At 44.9% G+C, this 22,123-nt stretch overlaps 1 protein-coding gene across 3 annotated transcripts in view; it reads right to left on the minus strand.

Moving 5' to 3' along the window:
* Window positions 1-22,123, minus strand: part of myo3b (myosin IIIB) — a 69,928-nt gene that overhangs the window by 10,319 nt on the left and 37,486 nt on the right. For all 3 annotated transcript variants that reach the window (XM_086145775.1, XM_086145772.1, XM_086145774.1), the window contains 10 exons: window positions 20,273-20,352; window positions 19,639-19,659; window positions 18,633-18,710; window positions 13,811-14,016; window positions 11,215-11,326; window positions 10,975-11,137; window positions 10,490-10,570; window positions 8,924-9,020; window positions 7,664-7,718; window positions 6,544-6,667 (listed from right to left, as the gene is read on the minus strand). In XM_086145775.1, the coding sequence (XP_086001901.1) occupies window positions 6,544-6,667; window positions 7,664-7,718; window positions 8,924-9,020; window positions 10,490-10,570; window positions 10,975-11,137; window positions 11,215-11,326; window positions 13,811-14,016; window positions 18,633-18,710; window positions 19,639-19,659; window positions 20,273-20,352 (1,017 nt within the window). The remainder of the gene's footprint in view (window positions 1-6,543; window positions 6,668-7,663; window positions 7,719-8,923; window positions 9,021-10,489; window positions 10,571-10,974; window positions 11,138-11,214; window positions 11,327-13,810; window positions 14,017-18,632; window positions 18,711-19,638; window positions 19,660-20,272; window positions 20,353-22,123) is intronic.

Genomic DNA, 22,123 nt, shown 5'->3' on the forward strand with positions numbered 1-22,123 from the left:
CCTTGAAATTAGACGGCGTCGACTGTTAGTGTGGTTTCTATAAACCAATGGTCCATTTATTAAAAAAAAAAAAAGGAAAAAAAAATATATGTGTATATATATATATATATATATATATATATAAGTACATAAATAAATAAAAAAGTGGGCTGACTCTTATCTCGGCTGAACATGAAGCCCTGCGATTTCTAGTGCTACAGATCCTCTGCTGCAGCTAAAAGATGCTATCAGCAGTGGGATTAAGGTTATGATTAACCATTTGTATTAAAATCTCATTTTGAAAGTAAAAGGCAAAAATGAGCTGAAGGCCGGCGATTAGATGGATCACAGCTGCGTCCGTCAACGAACCTTCTCATCTATCGCTGCTTGGACTAAGCGATGACGAAATATTGGCTGCTATTTTCCCAATAAAATTGGATCTGGCGTCCCTGAAACCCCAAAAAACATTTTGGGTCTTGCTTTTCTAGATTTACGCCGTGATTTTATTCGATCATAAGTTGATGACGAGTGGACAAGTGGGCCACGACTTGGCGATTGTCAACTCCACTTGCCATTATTGCTGAACGACCGACAGGCTCTGAAGGACCCGTCTTTCTTCTGACTAAAAAAATACAAAACGTCATGTTTTTGTCTGTGTCAAGTTCATGATTGTGCTTGTATGATTCTGCTTATTACTGACAACCTATTAAACTATCCCGCTCATGTTAAGATCGCCTAACGCCACAGTAGTGGTGGTTAACAGGGTAACAATGATTTAACAGTGGTTTAACAACACTATTTTCTTATTATTTATATGCCTATTTCTTTAAAGTATTTCTTAAAATATGTACTTCTAAAAACTACAAGATGCGACGTTTGTTCAATTGTGTTTAATACTTTTAAAAAGCTGTTTAAATCTGACTAAAAAAAATACAAAAATTATGTTTTTTCTGTGTCAAGTTCGCGATTGTGCAAGTATGATTCAGCTTATAACTGACAAACTATTGGACCGGTCATCCTCCAACCCTTGAATCATTTGTTGCCGGTCCACAAAGAAAATCTTTCTTGGTGCAGATGATCATTTCGGATCTTATTTTGAATAAGATCGACTGTTTACCTTCGCCTTACTGACGCACTCAATATTGTAACTGCCTAAAATAAAGTGTAATTAGATGAAATACGGTGAACTAACAAACCCATGTGCCTCTAACGGTCCGTGGAAACATTTCCACGCCTAAAATTGGTCCCTGGTATGAAAAAGGTTGGGGACTACTATTAGATTATCCCGCTTATGTTAAACTACAGTAGCGGCTAACATGCTAACATTGGTTTAACAACCCAACGTAGCCACTGAGGAAAGGCCAAGATTTCTGTTGATTCACTCAAATCAAGTCCTCGGTATTTAGACAAGGACTTCTACGTGGACGAACAGCTGTTTGTTTAACACTTTGAAAGATGCGGTCGGTGTTCAAATCATCGCTTTCCCCCCTCAAAGCTTCAAAATCCGTAAGCCGGCTCTTCTTCACGGCTGCACATCGGGACGACGGAGGGGTTCGGCATCACCGCTTATCCATCTTGACCCGCAGCGATCGGAGCGTGCAGCAGATCAGAGGATGGGTCAGGCTGCCCCATCTACGCGCCTCGGTTTGGGGGAAATCACCGCCATTTGATCCGGGCCAGCCCCAGAGGAATGCTGCTCCCGCAGATATATTACAGGCGGAGGAAGCCGTCAAACTGGTTTGCGGTGTGGGATCGCTGCTCGGACACAGGAGAGGGGTCAGACGAGGGGGGGGGGTCGGGGGGTCGCAAAATGGTTGCGGGTAACGTCTTCTGTTTGGGGTGGGGAGGAATAATGGCCCGTCGGGAATACGGAGGCGGCGCGGATCATACAATATTGATCCTCCCCTTATCAAAAGAGAGCCGAGCGGAGTTTGCTCTTCTCGGCGAGAGACTTACACATTGTACATGTTTGCCTTTTCGAGATTAAAAAAAAAAAAAGAGGTTGGGAATTCTTTTTGAGATAGGTATTTCTTTCATTTTCAAAGGGCGGGCAGATGACTCGCATTACGTCTCTAAATACCGCTTTGAAACCCCTCGAAAAATCTGAATGCTCCTCAGAAACAACATAAAAGAGCCGCTAAAAGGGATTTTTAGTGGAATAAATTAAAGATGTATTGATTCGCCCCTTAAATCATGTGCTGCAATCACCTGACTTTTCCCAGACCACAGTAAACCACTTGGGCTTTGTTTATTCAGATGGAGGGAGCAGAGGCACCAAAAGGCATGGATTATAAGGAAAAATCATCAGCGAACTTCTTTGATGTCTAAATGAAGCATGTGCAACCCAGACCCCTCTTTTTTTTATTTATTTATTTTTTTTACCTCGCAAACGCCTCTTCACACACGGACGCACAAAGTCAGACACATGCATGCAAAAACACACACACATACATACATACATACATACATACATGTACGTAAGCGCAAAAAACGCAGACGTTATTCATCGGTTGCAAACAAAGACTCTAAACAGATATCTGAAGTTGAAGAGGATTTCCAGAGCTTGTCGGGCGCGACAGAGATTTATTACCGCTTTCATCATTTCGGACATCGTAGTTAAATAGTAACTTGTGTGTCCTGCATTCTAAGACAAACTGGTCAAGACCTGCAGATAATTCCTGCTCCTGCATCTGTTTTCACTAACGCGAGCAGAGGATGTTGTTACTTACAACCAATTTTTCACACCGAAATCAATCATTTCCCCTGACAGCAGATTTTGGAACGAGAGAGAAACTCCGAAAGAAATGTTTGCGCGGAAGAGAAAAAAAAAAAAAAAATACTTTGAACTCGGTGGAAGTCAATCACGTGTAGTTTAGAGCCGCGATCCGGCAGGATGAGTTAAAAGTAAGTTGAGAGGAGGGATCTGGGAATGACAAGGAAACCAGACCAAAAATAGGCTGGGTATGCAAATGAGAGGCATTAATCTTCTCCCGTCCTGATTGGTAGGACTCTGCTACTTAAATCAAATAAAATACGTACCATTTGCATATGCTGTTTTTTTTTCTTTGTCAACAGAAATATAACAGATTTACTTGGGAAAAACTTTTTTTTTTTTGTGTGTGTGTGTGTGTGTTTGCGTTACATCAAATAACTCCTTTTCCACCTTGATTTTTTTCAACGTCTGAGGAGATTATTCCGCGAGAATTGTGATGGATGATGAGTAGTTTGGAAGTACATCCTGTTAACTACTCCCACTGACATTAAGAAGATTACGTAGGTAGCTTCAGACAGAGGCAACTCCTTCCGTTAAGTTGAGTCTTTCCTATCCCTTCCAAATCTCTGCTGCCGCTGCACTGAGCCTGTAATTTGCCTAAAACTGAAGGCATCCGGTTGAGTCGTGGCGATACGGAGAGACAGACAGATAAATCAGAGGGCTGAGAGACAGCAAGAGGGTGGGAGAGTATTTGTCTGGAGAACAAGGAGAGGGTGGATCATTTGTCTGGCAGATGTGTGCGATATGGTGATGTTGCGGTTGCGGCGGCGGTGAAGCGACACCTGGGAGAAGGGGAGGATGTTTGAGAGCTGAGGGAGGAGAGGAAAGCGAGACGCGCCGGTTAGGTTTGACCTCAGCGCGGGTACAAAAAAACATCCCCGATCCCGATGAGCTTCACCGGCCGATTCGAGCTCTCGTCGTCCTTCTCGCCAGAAAACTTTGCCCGCCACGCGTGACCTTTTTCGTTTCTTCTCTTCCCCCCAAAATAAAACAGGTTAACTACCTTCTGCGGTGCGGTAATTGGTCTCTGTGTTGCAGCTCCGCTTCATCGCCGCCTCTCTCTTGACACGTATGTTTACCACAACTATAATCTTCAAAAAGCCTGTTAACATAAGTAGCTCAGCTCTCATAAACCATAAAGTCAGTTCTGACTGATCCTCGGCACCATCCTGTTTACCACGCCGAGGAGTATGAGCGGCGCTCTGATCGTATCTGCCGCTCGCGAGCAAAGTCTTTCTTTTTTTTTTTTTTTGCATTCGTCTTCTCTCCGCGACTCACTCCCAAACATGTCGTATTTATTAATATTCAAGGTTCGGGAGACAGGTGACGAGAGGCGACATCGTCCTCGGCGCGGAGCTTACGCGACAACGCGGTGCAACGCGTAACCTTTCCGCCGACAAAACGCGGCGAAATCAAGCGGGAGGCGCCGCAGACATCTGGCGCGCAAAAGTACTGGAATGATCTCCCAGCGCCGTTAAAAAAAAAAAAAAACGCCGCAATGCGGTGATTTGGTTCAAATGGCAGAGCGGTGGACTAAATTGGACGTCAGAAATAAATATTCGGCGAAAATCAGAAGAACGTCAGATTTCTGGCCTTCGGTTGACACCTCTGGCTTTTTTTTTTTTTTTTTTTACCGGGAGCGGGATGGCGAGTAAATTTGATTTGCACGCTCTCTCTCTCTCTCTTTCCCCCCCTCTGTTTTCTCCCGCCGGTGTCCTGAAACACACCGGGTCGAGCCGCAGCCCAAGAGAACTGATGTGATCACCAGAGGCGACAGCAGGATGAGACACAGGAAGGAGCCTGGTCTCCAAACATCTGGTGGGGCAAGGCTTCCATGACTTGCTCAACAACCCCCCACCGCCACCCTCACCAAAAAAAAAAAAAAAAAAAAGACAGAAAAAAAAGACCCTCAGATCTGCAGGGATCAAAGTGTGCCCTGGGTGCCTGAGCCACCGTGGCCTCCCTCAGCATATTCAAATGGGGTTTCCTGAATGCAGTCAGAGCCGTGAGCAGACCTTGAAACAGAATCCAGGCAGGAAGAGAGGCGACAATGAACACCTGAAAATCTGCGCCTTCCGCACAAAATAACTCAAACATTAGTGAAACCTGGGGGTCGGGGGTGGGGTGGGGGTGGGGGGGTTCTTTTTTCCGCTCAGACGTTACAAAAATACAGAATAACAGAGCTGTCAGATATGAAATGTTATTCATCAGCTTGAAGCTAAAATCAGTATAGCAACAGTCGAGCTTAACCGGAAAACACACGGTAAACCCAAACAAGCAGACGGAATGAAAGAAATATACACATAGGACACAAACACACACACACACGCGTGCGCGCGCACCTCTACATTCAAAGGATTAGGCTTATGAAATCAAAAGTTTATAGTTGTCAGAATTAAAATGTTGTTGTTAATTAATAATTTCCATTTACCGCAACGGGAGTTTTTCATTCTCTGCCGCGCAAATTCTCCATCGCACCTTTTAACTTTGGCCGTTCCATAAATCGTTCTCACAAGCTGCACTTGCTTAATACTTAAAGTTACGCTTCAATAATTCACATAGAAATGAATGCTAATCAAAATTCATGAGCTTGATTTACTCCGACGGGAAGAAGATGTCACATGAACTGGAAATAGTTTTGCAACTGTGAACTCCGCCCGGCTCGGGATTTGCAATAAGTCGATAAGATATGAACGTTTCACAAAAATAAACAATGGGGATACACTTTTTCAACGTTCGGCTCCAAAGCCGAACACCCATCGATTCGCCTCGAAATGTTTGGCGAAACAAGCCGAGATGCAAAATACCGCGGCTTAGAAGTCACGTCCTTTAAAAAAGTTGGATCCCACGACGATCGGGACGCAATCGAGGTTTACGTGGAAATCTGAGTTCGACCGGGGAGCCCCGTCAACAGGGGACGAAACTCAGCAAAACGCCCTAAAATGCGAGGGTACCTCATTGAAATGTTTCCCCCTGAAAAAAAAACAAAACAAAAAACCCTCTGACATGACAAATCAAACCCTTCAGCCGCGCTGATGCCTTGGAGCGGGGGGTCACCTGTATGCGGCATTACCGAATTAACCGCTATCTAACCCAGACCTGCTGCGGCGTGCTGACACTAATCCCGGACCCGCTGGAGAGCCCTGTCTGTGTTACATTATCATGTCTAATCCCCGTAATCTCCCAGCCGTACCGCTAAATGCTATTCCACCTCCGTCTCTTACCTCACACCCCTCTAATAACATTAATGAAGGGCCGGGTCCCGTTTACCCCTAGCGGCGGGCCGGGCGACGTCCGTAATCGGAGGGCCCCCCCCTGCGCGGCCGACCCTCTCAGCCTGGCGGGCACGGGAATTAATGCGATTCATCGCCGGGGGCAAAAAAGCAAATCAAACATATGTTCAGCAAATCAGGGTTTGTGTATTTTCTTGTCACCGTTACTTTGCGTCGCTATTAGAGTCATTGATGAGATCCTCGGCGAGGGGAGGATGACGCTTTGAAGTGCTCGTGCCATTTCCGAAATATACCCCCCCCCCCCCCCCCCCCCCATCTGCTTTCCGGCAGACGTTTCTGACGGGCTGACCCGGGTTATTAAAAATACGCGGGGAACGATCACCCATAATACCTCTCTCTTTTTTTTCGCTGTCAACGAAGAATGGCAGCGGAGGATTGGCTGGGATGAGAGGTTGAAAGGGGTCCCGCATTAAAAATGGCACTTTATCCATTAAAGCGGGATTTCTGCTGTCTCTTTGTGTAATTACCTGCACCCGCCAGCTCTGTGCTCGGGCTTACCTTGTTTACACTGCACGTCTCGCAGTCTCGCCGTCTCCCTGCAAGGCTTCGTTACACTGTCTTCTGCTCTGCCTTTGTCTCTCTTGATGTCTTTCACTTGTCTGTCTCGGCTGTCGAGGCCAGCCTTGAAAGAAAAGGCGCGCACGCACACACACACACACACGCATACACACACACACGCACGTACGCACGCACGCACACGCCCAGGAGAGCGGTGTCAATCGGAAAGCCCGGGATAAACGGGCACAAGTTAAAGCAAGCCCCTGTAATGTTTTTTTTTTTTTTTTTTTTTTTCTCTCTCTCAATCTAGTCATGTAGACATTGTATTAATTTATTTACAATTTACAATTTGGCATGCATATAACTCAAACCCATTAATATGCTTTGCAATGTTAATCAAATGCTAATGCAATTGCATATCCCCCTTTACTAGCCCAACCTCCTAGCAAACAGCACCACACTGACTTAATTGTGAGCATAAAAAAACAACACGTAGACTTCCTCTCCTATTGCATTTTATCTTTGAATAAAAGAGCTATAGGAAAGTATTAATCTGCTTAACATTTCTAAGTACATCCTCCAAAGGATTTTGCTTTTTTAATCTTACATATGCTCAGCAGAGTTACTGGCAAAAACTGTACATTTTCCTCATTTCATCCTTTCAACATCAAATGGTGAGCAGCAAAAATTGGATCAGACTTCAAAGACTGCGATGTGCTCCAAGTCACGGAGTGGCTCTTCTATTTCACATATTGAATCCGAGCAGGATATCAAAGTGCTACCAAAGAACCTCAGGTCTTTACTAAAAAAGGGGTCTAACATCTGTAGAAAGAGGAGCGCAAAGACAAATCACCTCAGGGAAGAGCGAGCATTTATTCTCAGCCGTGAATTTCCAGCTTTTTGATTCTCTCGCTCCCGTACCACCCTGTCTTCTCCGCCGAGATGGAGGTTGAGGCGAGAGGACTCTTTTGTCTCAAGGACTCAAAAATAAAAAAAATAAAAAAATAAAAAATCCCGACGAATAATCTGGGTTAAAGCCGCTCGGCGGGAGAAGAGCGGCGTCTGGCATATGAGGGTGGAAAAAAAAAAAAAAAACAAACTACTAATTTCCGCTACTTACATTTGCTTTACGTGTGTAATCTGCTTGTGCGTCTTTGCTCTTCGGGCTGCGAGACCTGCGAAAACCAAACCGATATCGACGTTCATTAAAACACACTTTACCGGGCGGCGCGACGATAATCGTCCGACCGATGATTATCAACGTTCGTCTCTGGCGATTATGTCATTTTAATGAGCGAGAGAAGCGTAGTTACGGGATCGATCCAGCGATCCCGTAACTAAATCAAAAACATCTGCAAACACAGAGTCTGCATGCCAGTCACATGCGGACTCGGGAGTCGGAGAAACAAACTCCAATCCAGTTTTCGGTGATGCAACTGGAGGCTCGGCTGTTTGGATGCAAACAGAGGATTCGTGCGTGGCGGAGAGGAGCGATATCAAAAGGGAAAAGAACAGCATGTAGGTGAGAGAACATAGAGCTTACAGGAAGAAAATGGGCCAGATCATGTCAAAATAAATCTATATGGAGAGATTCCAGCACTGATTAAACAGAATTGTTAAGTGGAGGTTTGAAGTTTTTTTTTTTTTCTCACCGAGGAATATGACTGTAAACACGGAGAGAAAAAAGAAAAAAAAAAAAAAATCCCCCTATGAGGCCGCGCTCGGTTGGCGTGTACAACGAGCATCACGCTTTCAGATGTGTAAATCGAGCGTGGCGGGGTTCGAGTCTGGAGACAGACGCGCCCGGCGTTGACCCAAGTCGCCCGGAGATCGTCCGACGGAAAGCATTAACGTTAATTCAATTTTTGATTTTTTTTTTTTTTCGGCCTGAAATCCCCCAGCCGAACACTCAGGGGTTGGTCGCGGCGCATCGACAGAAATACGCGGGTTGTATTTGTCCAGATGAGACGCGAAAGAGTCCCGAAACACAGAGGGAAGGTAAATACGGAGCCAGAAAGCTGCCGTTGACACCGCAAGCACCGCCGATAAGTCGGTGGCCGCTTTCCCCCTCCTTAGCGCATACTTTCTTAATGACTGGAATGCCCATATGCCGGGATAAACACAAAGCCCGCCGCTCGTACATCTGGAGACCAGCGCGGGCCCGGCCCCATTTGTGGTCAGCGTGCTATCTTAAAAAAATATTTATCACGTTTAATAGGACTAAAATAGGAGGAGCGCTCTCATCTGGTTGAAATAACACGGGGAGGCGGTCCGACCGCGCGCCGAATCCTCGGTTTCGGTTTTCAGTCGTCTTTGGGCTTCGAGAAATAACAAATACGCGCGAAATATTTCTCCCTCCGAAAAGGAAAAGGCTCCTCACCCCATCTGCGCCTCCCCGGTGGTCTTTCTTCCAGCCTCCGGGTGACATCTGCGGCCCCGGGGTCCGCCGTCCCGACGTACCCGGTGGCCCCTGTAAGCTGCGCGGGGAATAAATGTCAAATACGCACACCGGTTCCAAAGTGAACCGCGACGCTTCTGTAAAATGTTTATTTCCAGCCACGGGATGACTTAGCGGGCGTATTAGAATAATATAGCGAGAGTGATGAAGGAAAAGGGGATTTCACGTTTGTTGAGATGTACCGGGCTCCGATGGACCCGAGCGGAGCCCGCTGACTTATTCCATCGACGGGCCTTTTTGTGTTGTTTTTTTTTTTTTCTTGTAAAATCATACACGTCGGAAAGAGAAAAAAAAAAAAAAAAAAAGAAGAAGAAAGCTCAAGTACATTGTTGAGCCGCGGTCGTATTTTGCACGGTCTAATCTGATCGATGGCGAGCACGTCCCTCGGGCCCGGCTGAGATCTGAGACGCCACCAGGCTCATGCATTTGAAAGGCATCTGTTTATTTTCAGAATGCAAATGCGGCCCACCTCAAAGGCTATAAGCTGCGGAGAACACACAATGTGAATGTGCTGGAGTGCTCTGCCGGGGCGGGGGGGGGGGGGAAGGGGGGCGCTGAGGCCCCACTTATGTCAGGTTCACCCCCCCACCCCCCCACACACACACACACACTTCGCCCCCTTTCCCCAACTCCCCTCCCGGCCACACACAAACGGCCTTTTTTTTCTTTTCCTGAAGAGAAAAGACGGCGGCGACGGGAGGCTCTCCTCCTCGCACCGCAGCCGTGTTTATCCATGCCGCGGCGTTATTTACAAGGGTTTTAACGGAGGGCGTTTACACGAGGTGCGCCCCGGCGCCCCGAGATGCTCCGTGTGCCAGACCGGGGGGGGGGGGAAGGGGTCGACCCTTAGGAGAGCGGGGCCGAACAATGCCAGATCTCCTCCCCCTTTGCCCTCCTCGCTCCTGCCCCTTTTGGCACCCTCGCCGGTCCTCTGGTGAGAGGCTCCGGTGGCGGCGGAGGGGGGGAGCAGGAAGGTTAATGTGCCCACTTTGATCTTCGTCAAGGCATACTGAGTAAGAATTAATTTACATTTCAGATGAAAAGGTTGACAGTATAAAAAGGCATCTTGTTTCTGGTATGTGAGGGCTGTGTAATAGGCAAGGAATTTGAGAGAGGAAGTCGTGAGGAAACAGAAGGGATAAGCCCCTCTCTTGCCTTTACTGGGAAGGAGATGAAAGGGAGAGAGAGAAAAAGAAAAAAAAAAAAAAAAAAAAGGGATCTCGGTATTCACTGTTCTTCTGAAACGTGGGGACCAAATGCTGCCCAAACTTTCAAAAGCTTTCCTCTATGCATTATTAATTAATTATTACTGTTTCGTAGGCCACTCGTTCGAGATCAAAAAGGTGTTTTACAAAGACGGGGGGGGGGGGAGTTTTCCAGCCTTCATCCCCGTCGCCGAATCCGACCGGACGGACGCGGGGCCGCGTGAGAAATCCTCCAGACGCGCACTTGAGCGGGACTTCAGAGGACATATCAACTTTTCTTTACCTGCCTGTATGCGGACCGCCGCCTCCTCGCGCTCTTTTCTAATTTGCCCGAGGTTCCGCCGAGCGACGTAACCTCTCCAGGCTGCGGAAAAAGAGAGCGAGAAAGGGAGAGAAAAGGGCATCTGTGTGGAAAAGATCGCTGACCCACCTCTGTGGAAACGAATAGACGGCACATACTACACAAGATCCCACTTCAAAACCCCGCTAAACCAGGTGGCGGAGGGATGGCTCCCTTTGAACCCTCTGAAGTCTTATTGTCTCGGCCTGAATCATTGCTCTTAACCCGCCCGGGTCAGGCTGTGGTTATCAAACCCTTCTCTTTTATGAAGATCCGCCGGCGTTTGAACGACCGGGGGTCGCCGAGAAACCGACGCATCTATTTCATCATTAGACGTGAAAGAAAACATCAAAATTCTGCACTTATATCAGCATTTTTTCCGCATAACTTTCAATCACCAATCCTCTCTGACGGTGAGGAATGTTCACCTGACTGGATGAGGACGGCGCCACCGTTTCTCCTCTCCTTCTCCTTCCGGTAGCGCCGAGCCCCGAGCCAGCCTTTAGCGTAGGCTTGCATCACCACCACCCGAGCGATCACCTCCCGCAGCAGGAGGTTCAGCTGCTCCACGTGGTAGTACCTCAGAAACACCTGGGCAAACATACGACACGTGGCGGTAACTCCGATGCAATACCGCGCATGTTTCGATATTCCCGCGATCGGCCTACCTTCGTCCTACCCAGCACCCAGCCCTCCAGTCTGGCTCGCTCCAGTATGGCGGCGGCGTTCTCTTTGCTCGTCTCGGGCATCCGATGGGCCCGAAATGCGAGGTAGTAATATCTGCGAGGCGACACGGAGAGGAAGGGAAATGTTTGTGTGCTGGAAACGGTTGCAAAGCCGCGAACATGTTTTCCACAGTTCCCAACGGAGGTCGTGACATTTCTTCCTTCCTATGATAACCAAGATTATAATCAATTACATGTCGCTACTCACAAGATGATGACCAAATTAGAGTTACTGTGAGACACTGTGACTCAAATCAACAGATGTGAATGAAAAAAAAACAAAACAAAAACGCGTATTTTAAGGAGATGCTTGATTCCCTTCCTTGTTTGGAATTGCATGAGACATTTTGTTTTCACAACAGAACTCTCTGGACCGGGAACTGGACAGCTTCACATTAAATGGAGAATTTTTATTTTTTAAAACACCGTCCATAACAAATCATAAAAATCATAATAACGTATTTTACAATTCAATCAAAGTATTAAATAGACGAGCTTCCGGCTCTGGCTTTATATTGTGTATTTGTTCCTCCCGTCACCAAAACACATTTTTAGATTAAGAATTTTTCTACCAGCTTTTATATTTAGCATTCGAGGGTTCAGTCTTTTAACCCTTGTATTGTCTTGCGGGACAAAAGTGACCGACTACCATGTTTAGCTGTAGAAAAAACACCTTGACCTATTTTTTCCCAACTTGAAATTTTATGACTTTTCCTAAAGAGACCCCATAATTAGAAAAAGTGATACTTTTTTTTTTTGTTTATGTTTCCATGTGGGCTGTACACCACTGGGGTACAAAGATTGTCTTATGGGTCATTTTTGACCCGTAGGACAAGGGGAGTAAACACGATGTTAAGATCGCACCAGGGTTAATGTTCGGCTCGATCAGAATCGTAAGAAAAAAAAAACGTAATCCCGCGAATCCGAACCGAATCGGCTGACATCCGATCGCTTCTCTGCCGTCTCGGCGAAAACGAAATGAAAAATCCGTCTCATTTTATTGACTTGTTTGTCAATCTGAGATTGACCGACGCCGAAAAACCGTAAACCTAAACTCCAGCAGTAGCGCGCACAATGCAAACGTTCACGGTCTTCTTTTCTGCGCGACCGCACGAGGCACCGTTCGGGTCTGGAGCCCCAACCGCTGACGCCGAGCGGAAATACGAGCCTGAGATGGAAGTGCTCCACAGAGGCTCATTGTCTTGAATAAACGATGGTCTCTGGTGTCAGGGGACCGCAGGGGACGCCCCCGAGCCGCCGCCTATCGGCGGGCTGGAGCCGCGTTTCGCGTGTTATCGCCCGCCTTGTCCATCGGGCCCTTTTTTTTTTTTTTTTTTTTTTGGCCCGCGGCTTATACGATACCTGCATCGGACAGGACGGCTCCGGCTGTCAAGGCCCCGGCCGCTATCGGTTCATCTCTTGTGTTCGGGTGTTGGTCGAAAAGAAAAGAAAAGAACAACAAGAGAAAGAACTTCTTTGAACCCCCTCCCTCCTCTCCAACCCGGCCTTCATCCTTTCATTCTAATTCCTGTTGATACCTGTTATTTTCTTTGATGGTAAATACAAAGCGCTGCTCAGCAACCTCAGACGAGTCTTTGATATGAAAGCACAAATTTAAATCAGTTTTCCACTAAAGGTGCAGTTTAGCCACTGGGATCTGTCTGTATGACTTCTGCCGAGCTCAGGTGGGATAACGCCGCTTCAATAGCGGGGTTAAAATTGAGGCTGAGGTGGTAACACACACACACACATGCGCGCGCAGGCACGCACATTATGCACAGGTGTTAGAGAAATAATGATGAAATCGTAACATTTGGATATAATGGTTTATCATAAATAACCGATTTCCGTTTACAACGGGGACTGAAACTTTTGCGTTTTTTTGAGAATTTTCCGACTAACCCCAGTTTTTCTTTCCTTCGAGTTAATTGGAATTGAAAGAAAGTCTATATCAGGAGAGCCCCGGATTATTTATTTATTGATTTATTTTAAAGGGAAACCAATCACGTAAGTTCCCCTCTATTTTCCCACGCGCGGTTTCCCGATATATTAAATCCTGTTCCCCCCAAAAAAACGAAAACATCGGACTAACATAACCCCCCCCCTACGCTTAAAGATGACATTATTTTGTTTTAATCGAGGTTTAATATGTTACCGGCGGGACCCAGAAGCTACGTGTGAGCACTCCGGGTCACCGAGTTGAAGCACAAACTCTTCACGGAGAGTAAAAAAGAAATCCATTAAAATGCATCATCCCCTCATAATCACAGTTCCTCCCTGTTTGAATTCCAACCGTAATTTCCGCACCCGAGTATCCACCCCTGCTAAAAGAGCTGTCGGATTCAGTCTTGTGCGATCGCTAATGACTGCCAATTAGTCAGCATCTTGCTCCGCTCGACTCGAACCCCAATCTAATTAAATAACCAGTGTTGTTGTGCGATGAGGAACGTGATTCACTATCTCAGGGGTTGTGTTGATGCTCGGTGTGTGTGTGTGTGTGTGTGGGTGGGCGGGGGGTTGACGTGGGCGGAAAGGGCACCTGTTGACAAACTCTTCGAACAGGATGCGGTGGGAGTAGCCTTGCCGACGGATGTTCACCGTCTCCAGGATCCCCGTGTAGCGCAGCTGAACCATCACCCTCTCCTTGGAGAAGCACAGCGCCTGCCTGCCGTCGTTGGGCTTGATGCAGCGCACAAAGTGCGGCTGACCCACCACCATCTTAGACAGCAGATCCATCAGAGAGTACTGCGAAGACACGGCAAAGAAACAGCCAACAGTGAGCGGCGGGAAAGCCGGGAAAGCCGAAAGAGCGACGCTTGTGTCGAACCCAAGGCCAATGTCATTTTCTGTGGCCCGCGCCAACGTTTTATCACTGGGGTGGCCAAACTTTTTGACTTTTAAAATTTGACTGACGGGCCGGGTCAGCACAAGGTATGATACATTTAAAAAAAAAAAAAAAAGTTGTTAACAGTACCTATCAGACTCATCTGATATTTGCTTTTAAAATAAAACCAGCTTGGTTTTGAAGGGTCTGACGTTTGCTTGCATTTCATGCACAAACCGCTTTTTTTCCCTCGTAGCTTCACGCCCAGCTCATTCATGTGTGTCAGTATGTCCGCAGTAGAGGCTAAATCACAAAGCCAATCTGTGGCATACAGCTCTAGAAAAATCTGAAGTTACTCCCAAAATGACAAACAAATCTCCTGTTAAAGCTGCCACATTCATTCATCCAGTTATTCACATCAAGTATGAATTCTGTACCAATCTTTGGCGGGCCGGATTAAAAAGACCAACGGGCCGGATGTGGCCCGCGGGCCGTAGTTTTCTCGCCCATGTCTTAGCAGGTCTGATTGTCTTAAAATAAGTCGAATGCGTGCATTGACCATAAACTACATTTTCCACAATTCATGCTGATCATGTTACCGGCATCAGTGATCATCATCTCAACCATTAGATTGCAGTGTATCTGCATCAATGCATTGATTTTACATTAAATTCGGTTTTATTTAGTCACATCTCTCGGTATTACACTCGGTGGGGGGTTTTGGGGGGCTGGTCTGGTGATGAGGTTTTACAGCAGGGGTGTCAAACTAATTTCCACATCAGCATAATGGCTGCCCTTAAAGCACCACATGAAACGGTAACATGATAAATGTGACTAAATGTAACCAAATTTAATGTAAAATCAATGTAACTACTCCTTAATGTGAAATAACTCTGAATTTATTACTCATTCAAATCCAAATTGTTGCACATGCATTCCCATCTTTCTTGGAACAGCCTTCCTCCAGCCTTGCATCAACTTTTCTCTTCCTGGACATTCAGAGATCATTTGTATCTCTCAATTCCACTTGTTGAAAATTGCACTAATGTGGATGAACTGCAGTCTAATGGTGTCAATTCGTGGGTAACATGATCAGCAGGAATTGTGGGAAAATTACATTTATGGTCAATGCTCTCATTTGACTTATTTATTTTAAGACAATCAGACCTTTTAAGACTTTCTCACGGGCTGTTTTCGGCCCGCAGGCCTTGAGTTTAACACGTGGTTTACAGCAGGGACGCTCAATCGCAATCTACCAGTCGATCGCAAATGTAATACCAGTAGATCGCATGACATTAAAAAGAATAGGCGTCAGCCTATCATCCACTTGATTATTATACAGGGCAGCCGGTAAGATGACATCTGATTTTTTCTGACACTGAGGTCACTGCACGCGCACATTAATGGCGCAAAGCGCAGCAAAACTAACAAGCTAGTCGGCAAGTTACCTCCAATTTTTAGCCCTCGTTTTTTTCTCATAAAGGGTATAAAATGAGCAGGGGAGCCGGACCAAGTAAGAAGACATAAACTTTCATACGGAATGGGAGGAGGACTTTTTTTTTTTCACGGTAACATTTTCATCGACAAGTGCCTCATCTGGCTGTCTAACGTCGCAATACCAAAGAAGGGTAATGTGGAGCGGCATTTTTGGACCGTTTGTGGAAAAATACGACATGGACATCCCGAGCTGAGAAACAGAAAGGTGAAGGAACTAAAATCCCGGTCGTCCGGACAGCAGTCGCTTTTCACACAACATACTTCAAAAGCGAAAGCCGCGACCGAAACATCGTTCCGGGTGAGTTGCGTCATTGTTTATATTATGTACAACAAATGTACATAATCAATTGTGTTGTGCAGTATTGGCTCATGCAAGGTACATCAACATACATTGTACATATAAAGAATGTTTTGCATTTTTGTTGTGGGTAGATTATTTTATAAGTAGCTCGCGTGCTGATAAAGTGTGAGCACCCCTGGTTTACAGGGTTGCTGGGAATTGAGTTGGACAGCTTTGGGGACGAAGGTTGCCCTCGTCCGCTGGATTTTGCAGGTGGGGCGGTGGAGTCGACGACCCGAGGAGGAGGGGAGCCACTCGAAGACGCGGGACGGGTCTGAGAGGATTTCTTTGACTGTTCTTAAGATTTGACTGGCATCGAAGCGGGAGAGAGCTCTGAGGGGTTGGCCAATTATTTCGGAGCAGACCGAGGCGGTGCGCTCCAGGCCATTCCTGTCGTGGGGGGTGACGGGATGAAACCAGCGGGTGAAGGAGAAGGTTATTACGTTCTCAATCAAGGCGTAATAGAACGTGGTTAGGATCGGGCCGCTGACATCAAATGACCTCAACTTCCCGAGCAGGTACTGACTTCCCGATGATCTCCTCGGAGTTAGAGGAGAACTTCAGGAGGTTGTCAAGGACGGAGCCCAGGTAGCTTTGCTCCTTCACCGTTTCTACTGACTCCCCTTGGATGGTGTTGGTTATTGCTTCTGACCACAAATTCTTAGTTTTGCTCACATTCAGCTTCAGACAGGAGGCTTCGCACCAGGACGCAATGGATAGAAATGGAACCCAAAAAAAAAAACAAAAAAAAAAAACAAGTTTGACCAAAAATGTTGATATTTGAGATGAATCATGGCTTTGAATCCACTGATGGATTTGCTCTCAAATAGCAAATCCAATGGATGTCTTCAAGGTGACAGTCCTTTTGGTTGGATTTGCAAGTGTTATTTGCAGTCCCTATGTCCTCTACTGTAAGTCGCTTTGGATAAAAGCGTCTGCCAAATAATGTAATGTAATGTAATGTAATTTGATTGTCTATTGCCGGATTGTCACTGCCGGGATGTGAGCGTATGTCGCAGCGGGGTGGAGAGGTGCTGTTCTGGGGTGGTCCGGTTTTAGCAGTTTGCCATGAAAAAGATTAGTCCAGAGAATAGATGGTTCCCACTTATATAGCGCTTTCATCACCTTGCAGTTTCCCAAGCGCTTTACACTGGATTACATCCATCCCATTCACACGAGCGCACACACACATGCTCACACACACCGATGGCGGCAGAGCTGCCGTTCAGGGTGCGAACAAGATCATCGGCAGTCAATGGAGGCATGCAGACATGGAGATTCGGGAATTGAACCACCAACCTTCAGACTACAGGTCTACCGACCGAGCCACTGCCTCCAATAGCGACATTGAGTGCATTTGAATATAAGCCACAATGCCTAAAAACAACTAAATATATATGTATATATATAGGCTGCACTTGTTTATAAGCCACATGTTACGACGTTGTTATATGAGATATTGACACAGAAACATGTTACACAGACACATTACTTTAAATTAAATACATACCGGTAAAATCCACAAACAATAATGGAAATGCTTTGTTCCGAACGATGCCTGTAACATGGCTGAAAAAAAAGATCACTAATAAATAACAAGGACAAATCCATCCATCCATTTTCTATCCTTCCATTTTCCTACTCTAGCTGATCCCATTGAAATCGTCTTAAGCGTTGCTATTCAACGGCCCCAAAATTTCGGTGTTGAAATTGAATGTTTTGGCGGCGTGAAGCTTGTTAGCCCCAGAAAAAATCCATAAATGGGCTGTATCATTGTTTAAGCCGAAGTGTTCAAAACGTGAGGACGAAAGTAGCGGCTTATAGTCTGAAAATGAGTTAAAAAATTAAAAAAAAAAATATATATATATATGTATTGTTTAAATAAATAAAGATAATATATATATTAAACATACAATATACAATATTCATATATGTATATTAATTAATATTTGTGTATTCATCAATATTGATATATAAATTAATATTAATAACTGCTAATATTACTGTATTAATAAATTAAAATATATCCATTCATTCAGTCATCATCTATACTGCTTATCCTGCAGTCAGGGTGGGATTCACCCTAGACCAGTCACCGGACAAACATATAAAGAAAAACAGCCATTCATCCACACATCTGGACAGTTCATGGTCTTCGATGGACCTCCTGGATGCTTTGGATCGTGGGAGGACACTGGGTGAACATGCAAACTCCACTACTTTCACCTCCAGATGGAACCAGGGACCTTATTGCGGTGAGTTGGAAGCGATTGCCTACCATTTCCAAGTGCAAAGTAAAGTCTGACCTGTAAAATCATTGGGAAGTTTAGCTAAAAGAACACGATTATATTCATATGAACACGAAGAAGTAATAAAAAACTGATGCAACATGGCTTAGGATGTAGAAACAAGTGAATGATAATAAATGGTACATAAACATTAATTATCATATAGCACCCTTTGTCACTGTGGAAACCAGCTAACATTAAATCCTGTTACTTGAACATTTAGTGGTATCAGTATCGTAATAATACGTTAGAATGAGTTAGAGTGCTGGATATAAAGTGCTGGACTACTACCAGAATGATTAAAACTGTAAAGATCACTGACAGATTATCATAGGTGTCCAGTTGTATTTTGTGCATTGGAAAAAACATGGCGAAAAAAACGTGGAAGAAAAAAAAAAAAAAAAAAACTTACTCTGAAATAGGAGGCCACGGTTTGTCTCCTCATGTTGGTGGTTTCCCCTGGATGACGCATCATCTCCATGGTGTCAACCTGAACACAAAACCACCCGATGAGCTCTTTGCGTTTGCCAACCGGGGCCGGATGCAGCGGGGTTGGGGGGCGGGGGTGTGGTTGAACGGGGCGATTTTTTTTCATTTTTCGCACTTAACCTCACACCTACGGCGGGCTCTGCAGAGATAAATGTATTTCTGCAGCGGGTCTCCTCTCCCTAAAATGTATTGCTTGGGAATAAACAGCTGTACTAACGCCATCTGTATAACACGGCTCCATAAACAATTAAAGCTAACAATCTAGTGAACAACTGTGCAGAGCGTTTGGAATAATGAGACCAGCCATCGGTGGGCAGACAGTCGGCCCGGCGACGGATTAACGAGGACACAATCTAAGCTTTTTCAGATGTTTTTTTTTTTTTTTTTTTTTTCCTCGCCGTTCGCAGCTTCATCAAAATTAACAATGCTGTAGATATTTTATGATAGCAAAGTGCGCGCCTGTGGAATTCCGTCCCGGAGCAGAAAGGTACATCGAAGGTTCTCCGAGATGAGCCGAGTCCCTTGATGTTTCGTACAGAAGTACAAACTGTTCTCGGGGACTTTCCTCCACCGCTTTAACTACCGTCTCCGCTTGTAGCTAAAACTCGGTCGGCCTCCGTCAACTTTTCCCAACTCTGATTGAGAACGCGACGGCGTACATATTTCATCGATCCCGCCGACTTGCTCGCTATCTTTCTTTTCTGCGATGAAGAGCCGAGTCTTTTAAACAAAGTTAAACTCTTTTGCTGAGGCTAAACCGCCGAGAGAAATCGACAAATTAAGCGTCCCTTTGACAAAAAAAAACATTTGAAAAGAAAAGACTTGTTTCTTTTCCCTTTTCATATGGCTTCATTTCTGATTTACCATTATTTATGATTTAACAAGGGTTTAAAATTGATACACTTTGAATTTCCCAGCAGGAGCCTTACCTTCAATAGGTATTTGGGGGACTTTGAGTTTGGCACATGTCGACGAATAACATGGAAATAAAGGAAGATAGAAGAGAAGTGGAAAGACAGGTAGTAAAGAAGTTGAAATTCAAGGGGATTTACAAAGTAAACCGTAAACGTGTCGTGCGGCGAAATAGATGATATAGGTTTGATTTTATGAAAGGAAATTCCTTCTTTGAGCGGTGTGAGTTATTACGGCGGAAAACTTAAAAAAAAAAAAAAAAAACATGTTGAATTCATGAGGAAGAAGTAAGGAAGGCTATGGTGCCAAAAAATAAAAAAAGATATATGGATAATATGTGTATGAAGAAGGTTATATTAAGAATAATGGTGGCGACTCCGAGGAAGAATCCGCGATGGCCCGAATCCGAATTTACTGGTCATTAACAACGGAAAACAAAACTAATTTTATGTTTATGAGTGCCAGATGGCGATGCTGCATCACCACAAGCAAGAGAACAAATATAACAGGCTAGTCAATTAATGTTGCAATGCTTCGCAGCACATGTTTCTACCGTGTTTCTTGCAGAGCGACGCCCGCCGGCAACAAATAAAAAGACACGAGGCTTCCGGATCGGAAGATTTTGTACGACGGGGGAGCACAGAGTCTCACCTTAGAGCGTCCGGAGCTGAGCTGAGGCGGCAGGGATCTGGAGGCGGCGCTCACCCTGGCCTTGGACGTGGCCAGATTCCCTGTTAAAAAAAAAAAAAAACAATCTCATCAGACATTCATAAAGAGAAACGTCCTTTTCGGTGAAAACCGAAGACGTTTGGTGAAAAGTTCAAACCGTGGCGGAATAAAAGGATCCAAGACGATATTGGGAGTGAACAATCAAACAAGTGGGCACTGCTCTGCAAAAAAAACATCAGAGTTCTTTTTTTTTTTTTTTTTTTTTTTTGTTTTTTCCACCCTTTATTCTTTTCAACATTTAAGATAAAAAGACAGACAAAGCGAAAAAAAACAAACAAAAAAAAAAAACCTAAACCGCGGTCATGTTGCCGTTCGTGTTGGTTGAATCTCATGGATTCACAAGCGCAGCTGCATGCACGGCAGTCCAACAGCACCACACACACACACACACACACAAAGTGGAAAGGATATGAACGCTGCATATGCAAGACACTCTGAATATTTCAAAGTTTCTGCACAAGATGTCCAAATGTTTTCTCTGGCTATATCTTCAGAGGCTAAACTGTGATTAATAGCAGTGAAAGAAGCCTTTGAAGCAGGATTGGTGACATCAAAGTCCTAATCCATGGGTGGCAGGATTTTTATAATGAGTGGGAAGTATCTTAACACATTTCAAAGGGTTTACTCCATGAATAAACAATGGCTGCACAGATGTGCCACACACACCTTTAGAAAAAAAAAAAAAAAAAAAAAATGTCTGCAGACACAGGAGGCACAGCGTTACTCGAGCAGCCGTGCACGGCGAGGACCCGGGAAAGGGAAGGAAAAAAAAAAAAAAAACCTTTGTAAGTTTTGAAGATAAAGCCGAAGTGACAAGGTAACAATTGTCGGAGATTTTCCCGCCGCCGCGCACGGGCGAACTTCTCAAGTGTAAATATGCGGCGCCATTTTTTTTCAAGTCTCACGTCGAGGACGTGCTCTGACGCTAAGCCAAAAAAAAAAAAAGAAAAAAAAAAAAAGACCGGGACGAGCGCCCGGTTTCCTGCCGTAGCTTCTGGTGTGTGTTACAGATGTCAATCAAACACAGAGGCCCGATCAAAATCAATTAATGACGGATTCATTTACGGCGCCACTTTTAACACCAACGACAAAGTAGCACCTGTGCTAAAGGTTGTGTGGTGAGCCAAAGGAATGAGGCCTTTCATGAGAACAACACATAGACACACACACACACACACACACACACACACACACACACACACACACACACACACAAGTCAATGTAGTCAAAACATCCCCAAAGATATCAAGTGGGAGCACTTCAAAAAGGCTTTGGATGATGTTGCTTTAACCTTCGATAGCAATCCGCTAATTATCTTTTTTTTTTTTTTTTTTAACTCAATATTTATTTGGTTTTTCCTCTACATCAATGGCAGGTATGTATCATGATAAAGAAAAATAAATAAAAATAAGAAATAAAAATCCACTCCAAACAGGTAATCTAAGAGGATATGATGCTTATGTTCGGTGCCAATCCAAAACTCTTTGAGTCTAACCTTATTGTTTTTGTAAAGACATGGCAGGAGCCCATTGTTTAATAAAGATAGGCTTCTGAAGTCTTAATGAATATGTCATTTGCTCCATCTGGAAAATGTCCCATACTTTATAGATCTATGAATTATATCATTATATGTTGCGGGATCTGGTTTTAACTACCTAATAGTTGTAGCTTTTCAACTGCTGTGAACAAGATGTTTAGGAGGTATTTTTCATCCTTTCTGTCTTTACCCAAAGGGGTTGCTCCTAATAATGCAGTTGTAGGGCTTTGTGTAA

This window comes from Fistularia commersonii, chromosome 4 (genome assembly GCF_037954325.1).
Source record: "Fistularia commersonii isolate RoL2024-O1a breed Wild chromosome 4, RoL_Fcom_v1.0, whole genome shotgun sequence".
Lineage (NCBI taxonomy): Eukaryota > Metazoa > Chordata > Actinopteri > Syngnathiformes > Fistulariidae > Fistularia > Fistularia commersonii.